Genomic DNA, 12558 nt, shown 5'->3' on the forward strand with positions numbered 1-12558 from the left:
GAAGTCTCTCTCTCTCTCTCTCTCTCTCTCTCTCATATTTATTTATTGCGGCTTTGGAAGTAGGCATCTGCAACAATGAGTATTATTTTTCCTTGGAATGACTGCTTAAAGCTCCATATTCTACATAAACAGTGCCCAAGTCTGCAGGATCAGGGATGATGCTGGATTTGGGATTTTTTTTTTTTCTTTCTCGAAACAAGTATAATCATGAGATTCGTAGATATAGAGTATGGGTACTCTAGTCCTTGTACATATACCAATAGTATTTTAGTCTTTATATGGCCTTTAGGGTTGTATTATTCTTGTTTTGCTTTCTCTTGTTTTCTGTTTCTTCTCTATTCCTCAATTACTTGCCTTTTTGTTCCTTTGACTGTGATGTGCTTATAAAAACTATCATTTGAACCAACGGGGAGCAGCCTCTCATCAACATAAAAGAATGAATAGCATTGCTTTAGAGCAATTTCTACAAGGAAAACGCTGCTCTTCCCGTTGGGGCTTACTGATGGTCTTTTTTTTTTTTTTTTTTTTTCAACTTAATGATTAAATATTTTTTAATAATGTTGTGAATTTTTTTTTAAAAAAAAATTACAAGTGTAAAAAAAAAAAAATACATGCAAATAAAAAAAAAAAAAAAAACTAGTGGGAGCCCCCAACAAGAGCTCTAGCGGTGGCCGTAGAGCCACCAATTTCTACAACTGCATCCATGGATTTTGAGAGGGAGGCAATATCTATATCTGATATGTATACGGATATTGAGAATTATGTTTTTACGGTATTTTTCCGCCATAAGTGAGAATATCAATAAAGTTGGGGTCTCTGAAAGAAAAGAAAAAAAAGAAGAGAGAATTCTTTTATGCTTTCACCAAGCATCTATGGGTAAGGATTTTGTGAGTTTTTGTTTCATGGTTTCAGAAGCTAACAAGGTGGAATAAAATTATTTATCCCAACAAAAATAAAATAAAATCTCTTCCCTCGATACCATAAAATTATCACATCATTCATATTCAATATACGCGACTTGAAGGTACATCATGAATCATGAGACTTATTAGTGGTAGAATAGAACCATATACACTTTATCTCTCTGTGATGGTTTTTGTGTAAGCAATACTAAACACAAAGGCTAGAAATCATCACCAACATAAAAACTGGAAGGAACTCTTCAGGTGCCTGAAGATCTTCTGCTTAAGGAAGGAGATGAGTTAAAAACTTCTTGACCAAGCTCTGTTATCTTGTTAATAAGAAGCATTTGCTCAGTCTCAAGCTGCACCATGTACTCCTCTTGCAAATCCTCGAGGCTTTCGAACTCGCTCAATGCCGATGACAGTTCTTCCATATTGGCGTCCTCAATAAGAGATTGAAACTTGTTCATTGCTTGTCTCATCTGATCAGATACATTTGAAGAACATATGAGGGATAAGAGTCAAACTGAAATTCTATATTCTAAATTCGTAATAATGGTCAGAGACAGTTGTATGATGATGAATAGATTAGAAATAAAATCATCTTACGACAGTGGCATGGACTTGGGTAAGAAAATACATAGGATATCAAGATTAAATTACTGAACCAGAACAATGAAATTTGATATATCTTAGGCCAACTTAGAAAATCTCGAGTATGAATCTCAGTGAAGTGTGATTTAAGTTGCACAAATTGTAAAGGCTCAAGTCCAGGAAGCTTCAGTAGATCAAGTAGATTGATTTCTATCAGATAAGCTTATAAGAGAATTTCAAACCAAGTCAAAACTTCATTTGTTCAAAGTGACTCAAGTACTCTAGGCTCATCTGATCATTGATGCATGCTAGAAAGTAAAACAAATGGCCAAGGAAGAACCAAATAAAATGAAACAAAACCACAATCACCTGGCTAGAAATTTGATGTGCTCGAGTCAAGGATGGTTCAGAATCTAAACTACGTTTCTTTTCAAGCTCTGGAACTTTTCTTGTAACTTGAATGTGAATCTCTCCCCTTTTCACCCCTTGGAGGGGTATCCACTTGTCAGACATCTGATTTGGAGGCAATCTTTGATATTCTACAACACAATCACCTATACTCGAAGTAGGCAGTACAGCGTTGTGGTCTTTAACGTGCAGAACCAGGGGGCTGCCATCATCAGGGAACTCTAAGGTCTGATTCCATCGGGGATTAAGAGTTTTGTACATAACCTGTAAGGTGAGAAATGGCAAAGCAGGTACGGATTGAGAGGGTCAGCTCCCCAAAGACAACATGCAAGTGCAAATCCTCAAACTTGCAGGACAGATGGTGGACATAAAATTACAGAACTAATAACAAATTCAGTTTTTCCCTGGACAAATGAAACTAACATTTGTTTAAAGAAATGAAGACAATAACAAAGTGAAGAAGGGGTGACCAGCTAGAATGTTTAAGAACGCATGCTTGTGGGAAGATGCTAAAATACAAGTACAGCAGAGAGGAATGTCCTCTGACTTCATATATCACAAACAGATAAAACTCTCTTTCCATATATCCGAACTATACTATTTCAAAAAATGATCACAAATGGTGTGAATAAAAACATCTGAACTAAAAAATATCTAGCGGGATCATAAATTTGAAGTGGTGGTTGTCTCAAACCTTTGTTCTTTTCTTCAAGTTTCCATATTGTACCCTCACATAAGGATCACTTGTTCCTCTGAGATCAGCGGCAACAAGGTCTTTCGCTTCAATGAGAACAAGTTCAATCCAGCCACTGCCAGAACCAACTGAACCCTGAACTTATACAACCAATAAAAAGAAGAGGACAGAAGAATATCAGAGTAGACACTTTGAATCTTAAATAAACTTTAGGGGTGGCATCATGTTAAAGAATTGGCAAGTTAAGCCCGATTAATACAAAGAAATTCTGACCAAACTAACTCGGAAACCTAATTTCAATGCTTGCCCTTTACATTGAGCAGGCTGAGTAGGCCAGACCTACAATTGAAACACCTGGTTCATACATGCAAAAAGTAACATATAGATGCATAGACAAACTGACCAATAGCCGAACAAGCTGATCTACCCAATGGCAGAGCCACAATAAGACCTTGGAAGCCATATACCCCCAAATTTTCTGCAATTGTTTTATCCCCTGAGTGATCTAATGACATTAGCAAGTCATCCTAAGAGAAATTAATACTTGGATCCCTCTAAATATTCTAAATTCTCCTTACAAATCTAAGCATGCTTATGAACAATGCCTAAAAATTTTTCATGGCCCTTAAATTGCAGAAGTGGTGATATATATATATATGTAATCTTTACACATCATATAGAAAAGTATTCCATAGGTCATAAATTAACGTGATTGAATTCACAAGGGTTATATATATTTGTTCAGTATTAACCACGACTTCCACAAACAAAAGTTTTTGGCTCTTCCCTTGACCATACGCATACTGAATCCTAGATGAAGAATTAAGATAGCCTAAAACTTTTCATTCGCTTAGTAGTTTTTTCTTTTCCATATTTTGATATTAAATTAATGGGAGAGACTAATCTTTTCATTCTAGAAAAAATACCCTTGATTCTTCATGGTCATCAACTCTGACTGCTTCTATTTGAAGCCTTAGCTCTCCTGAATTCACTTGTTCAAGGGGGACCCATACATCCCTGAGCGACCCTTCCACCAATCCTTCCAAATTCACTCGTGCAAAACCAATGTTGTCATCTCCAAAGGTTTCTTCATTGCAGCATTTAATTTTAAGATACTCACCATCTCCTATCTCATCGAATTCAAACTTCTGATTCCAGATAGGAAATGAAGTATGAGCAGTCCTTGTTCTATGGACGGCCTGAAAGGAAGGTTCAAAGACATATAAAATGTCACCATCAATAATGCTCGAATTGTAAATATATTTAAGGCCTTAGATAATCTATCACATAATGTTTTGAAAAAAATTCAAACCTACTTTTCCATAATGCAATTTTACATATGGGTCACACTTTCCAGATTTGTCTTTTGCAATAAGATCCTTTCCTTCCATAACAGTTATACTGATTTTCCTCCCAGTTCTTGACAGAGAAGTGGATGACCCATACAATGATTGACGTGAGCTAAGATGATAGCTGCTCAAGGTGTGTGAACCATCGGAGAATTGCCATTCTTTTAACACCAGCCTCACTGTCAACTGTGAAGTTTATTCAAATGAGGGAGAAAAGACTAAAAAATATAAAATACCCCTTAAGTTAAAGGTGCATACCTGACTAAAGCAGGCTACAGAAATTAATTAGCATCCATCTTAATATTATATAAAGTAAAATGAGCAAAAAAGAGGCATAATACCAGTTAAATTGAGTTTTGCAGCTCTGTTCAATTTTCAAGGTTTAATTAAACTTATTATTGGCCAAATAGCCAGTCAAAAACATTAAATATGTTTGGAGGAAAAGTGTTATAACTCGTCCAAAATGTGATAAAACATCAATTAAAAGCCAATTGATTTATCGGCTATTGCATGTATTACTCACAAGAAAGCCAATTAGAATGCTACTGATTCATCTAACAAATTATTAAATATATTACAGCCTTACAAAGTTAGAAGTTGGTTTTTTCTTAAACTGAATAATATCACCAACTAAAATATAATTCATCTCATTAAGCACAGAGGACGATCAGATGAATTCATTCAAAAACCATTTCAATGAGTATTCATATCTCGGTTTGGGCAATGATTTTGAAACCATTTTGTTTTCAAAACTGCTGATGTAGAAGGAAGGAAGAAAATAAAAAACCATGGGAGACTAGGATACAACAATCATAATATACGTAGAGAAATTCCTTGTTGTGAAACTAATTAAGATTTTACCTCCCCTGAATTGACCCCCTCAAATGGAATAACCATTTCAACTTCTTGCCCACAAACTTCAGTGTGCTTGGCTATCACACCAGAGTCAAGTCCAATTGCCCAAAATGTTGTGGAATCATCCGCTACATACTTCATCTGCTCAAAGGACACAAGAAATTAACTTAGCTGACACTACAATGAAGTAATGATATGCAAAGAACACATGATGAAGTAACGATATCAGATTTAGCTGACACACAACACATTGACATAGCCAACAGTAATGGCCTACCAGTTGATAAATGTGTTTGTTTCCTTCTTTAATTTGTGATTTGAATAAGTTCTCATAATTGCTTATGAGATAGCACTATCAGTGATTATCGGTTATCAACCAAAGCTAGCCATTTGTTGATGTCATGCCACTACTGATTAAAGAAAAAATGTATTATGTTACAAAATTTCATGATTTGATTTTTGGCTGCTGACTCAAGCATGTCAAAATGCATTTCAACTGCAGAAACTAACTATTTCATACAATGAACAGTAATGGCCCATGGCTTTATAGTTTGAGGCAACATTAGCAGATAGTACCTTAATTTCGCAGCTTGCTAGATAGTCATACTTCACATTGCTTGGGGTACACTCATAAAGATGGAATCTAATCGTTCCTGTCTCTTCATGTAAAACCATATTGAACGTTGAATTCCATGTGGGACCTGAGCCAGATCTCACATCTGTCCTCCTAGTCAGCTCTTCAAGTTCAACTTCCACAAATGTCTGAAGATCTTTAACAACAATCTGCTCTTCTGAAGTACCATTTACAGAACAATTTTGCTGTCTTCTTGATGAGTTTCCTTTCAAGCTACTTCTAGAAAGTTTGTTTGCCGAAAGGACTGTCACATGTATAACACCGCCAACTGCCTTCTTCCTTAGGTCTACAGCTGGCAAAGAATAACAACGCTGACGAGGTTCAACCATCGTCTTAACTAACGTGTCAGTGAGAATCTTAACCTGCATGAAAAGAAAATATTATTTAGAATAAACTACTATGCTTTGTAAAAAGTGTAGCTAGATGTCTCGTAGGACGATTTTCTAAAATATCATCAGACACAAAGTTTGCTAGTCGAAAGCAAGTCTGAAAAAAGAGCATTCACCAATTTCAGTGAGGAATGTATCATTACAACTGTGTGTTTGGCAAGTGAGAGTACTTGAGGTACTCTCACTACTATTCTTTACTTTATTATTACTTTTCACCTACTTTTCTACTATTCATTACTTTTCACCTACTTTTTACTACTATTCAATATTTTATTATTACTTTTTCATTACTTTTTTACTTCTATTCATAAATATTCTCAACACTTCTCAGGTATTTTCACTACCCAAACCATTAAATACCAATATCATGGAACAAATGAGATAACTATACATCTTAAAACCAGCATAATTTCCAGAAAACTGGTTTCATGAAAAGTAGTAAGCAATCTCCACCGTGAAAATTTCTAAATTAAATTCAGAAATTTTCAGTAATCAGGCCCCAAACATTAACTGGATCTTCCAGAACGATTTCTTTGAAAAAAAATAAAGAAACTTATTAATATAGAATCTGTGGCAGAACAACTCAATAAACCATTCAAAGAGGCAGATACCAAATCAAGATGAACTGAAGCCGGCTCTACATAACGCGATTCAGTCTATATCAATTGTTTTTGTGCTTGAGTTCAATCAGTTAAGAAACCCACCAGCCAAGAAGAAACGCCTGGCAATTCTGTTGCAGGCAGTGATTGGCTCCCACCACTTCCAAAGGCAACTCCAATTCTCACTTCAGGAATTGAAACAAATGAATACAAAACTTCCTTCCCATCCAGAACCGGAGTCAGTAGAAGCTGTAAAATGTAACTCAGTGAATGAATAACAACTAAAAGCACTGAAACTGCTTTCAGAATGATACAAAACAATCAGTGCCATCAGAAACTGTCAGACAGACTTTAGGAAAAAAAAATACCATCAACTATAAAATGAGGGCAAACCATTCTTTGTAAGAGCACGAACCACCAATTTACCATTAAAAAGAGACAAAACTAGAACTAATATGCATAGACGCTATGGCCCTTCAATGTTTTCCCAGGATTTGTGTAAAAGATGGAACCTACTCTCAACTTTAGAATACAGGAAACTTGACGCATGTTTCATCAGTAAAACCTTAAGAAGTGGAACAAACTGGGGAAAGCAACTCCAACTTTATTTATAATTGAAAATATTCATTCTATGATCAGTGCATGATGTAAACATAATAACTTCATTAGTTGACTTGCATTAATCTCTAATTCTGCCCTCAATGGGCATCTCGTGGTTTGTGGAAGATGCCTCGAAGGTTCCTTCCAATAAAATCCTTGGAACTCCTTTTGACCAAAATGCACGCACTATGAAGCTTATAAAATCATATCTACCATCCAGTTTCTTTTGGTGTCATAATACGTGATTTGAGCCATCATTTTCAAAACATTAGGGAAAGAGAGCAACTGTACTTACATCACCCTTGATATGAAGACTATTTATAACAATCCGTGCAGTCCCCATAAATGGCTTGGCAATCTTAGCAAGCAACAAGATACTCATATCAGTTGTGTCCCAGTCAAAACCCAATCGCATAATTCTCTGTCAACAGAAAGATACTTTGTGAAGATTGCAGGAATTTCTAACAAAATTTGACCACTTGTCTGACAGAAGATAAACCATTTTAGTGAATAGAAAAAACAGTAATAAAAATAAACCACACAAGCTGTAAGTATGAATATGCTGACAAGTTTTAAATTATTGTCATACTTGATTGGGCAGTCTGCTGGTTCTTTAGTCCCTATTGTTCTTATGTCATAACCAAAGCCAGAGTCTTGTGTATAACAAGGTCATTATTTCTTTGAGGCCACAAAATCAGACTATTTTCACCTGAATACTACAATTTTAGCATCCCAGCCAACTACAAAGGTTTATTTTTACCTTTTTTCAAACTTATAAATTTTGCTTTTACCTTTTTTCAAGTGCAAAATGATCGTATCTTAAGTTCCATTAAAGCACATTCTTTTGTACTTTGGTTATAAGTTATAACCTGATTCCTACACCTTACTTTCCCTTTATGGTATATTATTTGAACACTTTTCTTAATCAACACACACACAGTTAGAGAGAGAGAGAGATAAATATTTGCCAACATCTTTAAGATTACTGAAGTTGTTGTGAAGGATAATACTCAGTGACAGGACCAACATAAGTCAAAAGGTTAATAGTACATCCTAAAAAATCTATTGAAGCAACTATTCGTATGGATAACTCAGATAAAACTTTCTAAGAAGGCAATTGACAATTTACTTACTCGGTACTTTGTATTGGTAGAAATTGTTAAAAAGTTGTAGTTATTTCAGAGCTAACAAGGCATTGTGGTATAAACTCCACTTGGAACCCAGTGTTGACTCCTATCAATACTGAAAAATTATTCGACAAATATTATAAAGTTTTCTTTGGATAACACTAACATGCACCCACCCACCCACACACACAATACTGGCTGAGTATCTGACAAATAATTGGGGAAATTCTCCGTTCATTTGAAAATCCAACATACACCTTAAAAATGGACAAAATGCATGTTTCTATAATGATGACATAATGGTAAATTCCAGGTTCAGTAAACGTGGAAGTCGATCAATACCGGTATATAACTGTTCCAACTCAGGACAACCTTTCTAACAATAAAAACAAGTAAAGAGCATGAAGTAATGCATCTGATAGACCATTAACGGGGACACACAAAAAGTTCAGATGAAAAGTCAGAAAACCAACCTGATCTCCTGAACTTGACCAATGAATCCCATGAAGACCCAAGCTTGGTGGGCTTGAACCCAGTGAGCACTCCAGCAATTCAATTTTTTCCTACACCACAGCTAGCTTTCTTTCAGTACAGATGTAGTATACAGTTATCATCAGTCCATGGATACAAATTATTGAATGAAATAAAAGAGTAGATAACTTACGATAAGCCTTGATTTTCGTTGCTTTAAACGTTTCTGCACATATTTAAAAAAAAAGAGGTAAACTCTATCATTGAAATACATAAATATATCCACATATACCAATCAAAGAGGAGATAAAAGCACTTATGGTAACAAGAGTGAACACAATTTCTTCCAACATTAGATTGCAGTATTTCAATTACAAGGATTTTATGATGGTAGATGAAAAGAGAGTATCACTATCTTTTATCTCCTGTGAATTAGTCAGTAATGGAGCACTCATACTGAATTAGCTAATCTCGCATCACTTCCTGGAATCTTTTTCTTTTGAATTTTATATGATACCCTTGTAGGCCCCACCAATAGGGCTATGGATTCAACTTATCTGATTTAAAATAAAAGGTTGGTTTGAAGATACCATCATGATACAAATGCACTATACCTACTCTAGAAACTACAAAAGACACTATACATCCGTTACCAATCCTCAGGAAAGAAGCACTTTCAAAATTATGTTCATGCTAGTATGAATCAAGTACAACTCTGAGAAGTATGCTAAAAGAGTTGCGGAGGTATTAATTAAACAATGATAAAAACAATGCATATAGACAATATGTATTGTTTTTATCGTCTGTGTGAGTTGCATGAACAAAAGTAGATCTCAAGCATAATGAAGTACAGAACCTCACCCCAATAATGGAAGAGAACCTTGTTGAGAGCTTTGGGTTAATGTAATTAGGCCATACTTCCATCAACAGCTTATTGAACCATTCACAGTGCTCCAGTGGTGTTATAGGCTACATAAATGCAAATGGATAGAAATTAACTTCATAAATCTCATAAGACTCAAAGTTCAGATAAGCAAAATCAAATCAAAGATGAGTGAAAGTACTGAGTTATTCCGTAGAACACGCTTCCATTTTTCATTCAAGTCTTCAACAAGTATTCGTCGTTGATAACTCCCATACTGCAGAAATGAAAGTGATATTCATGTTATCACAATGTGCATGTTGCTGATATCCCTAAAACCTTGAGCTTATTAATCATGATATGGGTAAAAACTAAAATGATGAAGACTTGCATGAAAACATAAGTTCTGTTAAGTAGAGAATTAATGTGCAGTTAACTTGCAATAAAATAAGAGGAAAATGAACTAACCACAAAAAAGAATTTAAGATGGGGTGATACTTACAGGATGGAAAATTTACAACTGCAATAATAATTTTAGTAACAAATAGTTTTCTAAATGGCAGAAAAGTGAAAGTCAAACTTCAAAGCCTACCTTCAATATCCCAACATAAATATCTCAGCATAAACTAGAAAGCTATTCTAAGGGAGCAAAAAGTGCAGCTATAACTTGCTCCCGCACTAATGTTCAAATCCTACTGCCTATAAGTTCCGTATATGGTGTTCTAACATATCTTTTATATGAAACTAGTGAACAAGTATTTTTCTTAGTACGGTTGCTTGTTTCCATTCATTGAAGATACGATCTACAAAAGAAGGTCAACATGCATACTAGAGTTGCTCTCACCGACATCTACAAGCTCAATGGGGATAGTTTTTTATAGGTCAACATGACTCAAACAATCGTATAAGATTGAATTCATGACGTCATTTTTTTTCAGCCCTTACTTATAAGGAAGAGACTAACAACCACATAAGGAAAGCTTATGCCACATCCAAGCTTATTATGTGAGACTTGACACTCGGTGCACACTGAAACTCTTCGGAATCATAATAATATACAGTTCTGCCTAATAAAGAACTAATATGGGACTTAACACTCAATCTACATTTATCATACTCATTCACTTCTTTATTGAGTTCAGCAAATTGCATCTATTTGTAAGATGGTCCTTATTTGTCTCATGTGGTGCATTTGGAGGGAAAGAAATGACCAGAACTTCAAAGACAAGGAGCAGCCCTGGAGGATCTTTGAAGTTTCTTTTTCAAGACATTATTCCTTTGGACAATAGCTACAGATTTCAATGGGCTTAATTTCATGACTTACTTGTTTCTATTGCTTCCTCCTCTTAACTAGGTGTCTCTCTTGTATACATCCAGTGTACTCGGGCTGTGCCTATTCTTCTTTTAATAAAATATTTACTTATAAAAGAAAATCAAATTCATTCACATTTATCATACTTTTTCTACCCATTGTGAAAATGAGTGGGCATCACAATCTCCCGCACTCAATTCCTGACTTCGTCATGAGGAGACTCACATAGCACTGAACGCCCAATGCCACATGGACTTACTAGGTCCAATCTGATCCATTTGTAATAACCCAAGGAAATCTCAAGCCACATATGAGCTTATATTACAAAAAACTAGTCAATGTTACAAAGAGGAATATAAGAAACCAGCGTGAGACTTACACTCGATGCACCTTTATCATAATCATTCACCCCTCTATCCTACTTATGTCACTCAATTATGGTACTTAGTGAGTGGAGCATCACAGGAATTCTAGACCAGTGGCAGTTTATCAGAGTTTGATTACTTTAGAGAAGAGAAAGTTGATAATGCCCTGAAATATAGCAATCGTTAAAGAAGAAGAAAAAGATAACCAATCCAACAGCACTATTAATACAACTGAACCATAATATCCAACAGCATGAGATAACGCTGCTTTCTACAATAAGTCATAATGTACTGAAGTTATTTCAATGAGATGCTAACCCTGGTTGAGCAACAACTTTTTAGAGAAATGGTGTTTCCCCCCGACTAGTGAACTTAAAAGTTTATGTATGGGTAGGTATATGTTTGTATTGAAAAGAGCCACATAGAAGAGAATTTAAACTAGAAGGCTAAATTGACAATGACAACAGCTAGTTAAGGAAAAGAAACTTACTGGTAGACAAAATACATTAAAACTGAACAAAACAAAAACAAAGAAAAAGCTCTTTTAGAAAAAAGAAATATAAAGAACAAAAACGAAGGATCTTAGGATCGCACCTGTATGGTAGCCCAGACAGCAACGGTGAGTGGAACCCAATTCGAGAAAGAGATAACCCATCTCTCAATAGCCCAAGCAAGCACTATCAAAGGAATCAAGAATGGAAGCAGAGGCTTCTCTGCTAAAATATGGTGCAGAAAATCCGAAGCTTCATCAAAGCTGAAAGCTTTCCTTTTTCTCCTAACCATCTGGGCAACTCAAAGCACCCAAGTCAACAAAGTCCCCAACTTCAATTTCCCATATAAAGTCAAAAACCGCTCTATTCTATGGTTATGAAACCAATGAGTCCCATATAAAACAAGATCTGAGTGTGGTAAAAAACAGGACTCTCCCAGAACGAGGTATACTTTTTCGTCAGTTACAGAAGCCTGAACGGTGAAAGAATCTGACAGACAGAGACATTGGAAGAGTCTGAAATTGAATTATTTATATGCATCCAAAGAGAGAAAGAAAAGTCAGAGAAGTTGAAAGTTCAAAACCCAGAAGATTTTAGAACTATAATCCCGTATTAAGGACGTCTTATATATTTACTGTTTATAGAGGCCCAACCAACCACTAGGCAGTTTATTCCTGTGGATCCCACCCAAGAGAATTTTCTGAACCATTAGATCAGGTAGCGAAACAGTGAATCCCCCCAATTGATTCTTCTTTTTACACACAAGAGACAACATCCTACGGCTAAGAATAAAACATGTGGGAACCATAAATATGTGGGCCACTCTGTCCACTTTTGTTGGTAGCCTCGAGAAGGCCCAGTCGCCCACCGGCGCGTGTGATCACAGGCTTATGGCAGCGTGCCCTA

At 35.6% G+C, this 12558-nt stretch overlaps 1 protein-coding gene across 1 annotated transcript; it reads right to left on the bottom strand.

Annotated features, from left to right (window-relative positions):
• Window positions 1–953: 953 nt before the first annotated feature.
• Window positions 954–12258, bottom strand: LOC121245106 (synaptotagmin-5-like). The gene is made up of 14 exons (XM_041143419.1): window positions 11756–12258; window positions 9687–9761; window positions 9484–9591; window positions 8816–8848; window positions 8625–8714; window positions 7320–7445; window positions 6530–6673; window positions 5379–5798; window positions 4809–4943; window positions 3915–4133; window positions 3525–3797; window positions 2599–2733; window positions 1866–2168; window positions 954–1384 (listed from the first exon to the last, which is right to left on the bottom strand). The coding sequence occupies exons 1-14, from the start codon at window positions 11942–11944 to the stop codon at window positions 1163–1165; spliced, it is 2472 nt and encodes an 823-aa protein (XP_040999353.1). The 5' UTR covers window positions 11945–12258; the 3' UTR covers window positions 954–1162.
• Window positions 12259–12558: the final 300 nt, after the last annotated feature.

This window comes from Juglans microcarpa x Juglans regia, chromosome 8S (genome assembly GCF_004785595.1).
Source record: "Juglans microcarpa x Juglans regia isolate MS1-56 chromosome 8S, Jm3101_v1.0, whole genome shotgun sequence".
Classification (NCBI taxonomy): Eukaryota; Viridiplantae; Streptophyta; class Magnoliopsida; order Fagales; family Juglandaceae; genus Juglans; species Juglans microcarpa x Juglans regia.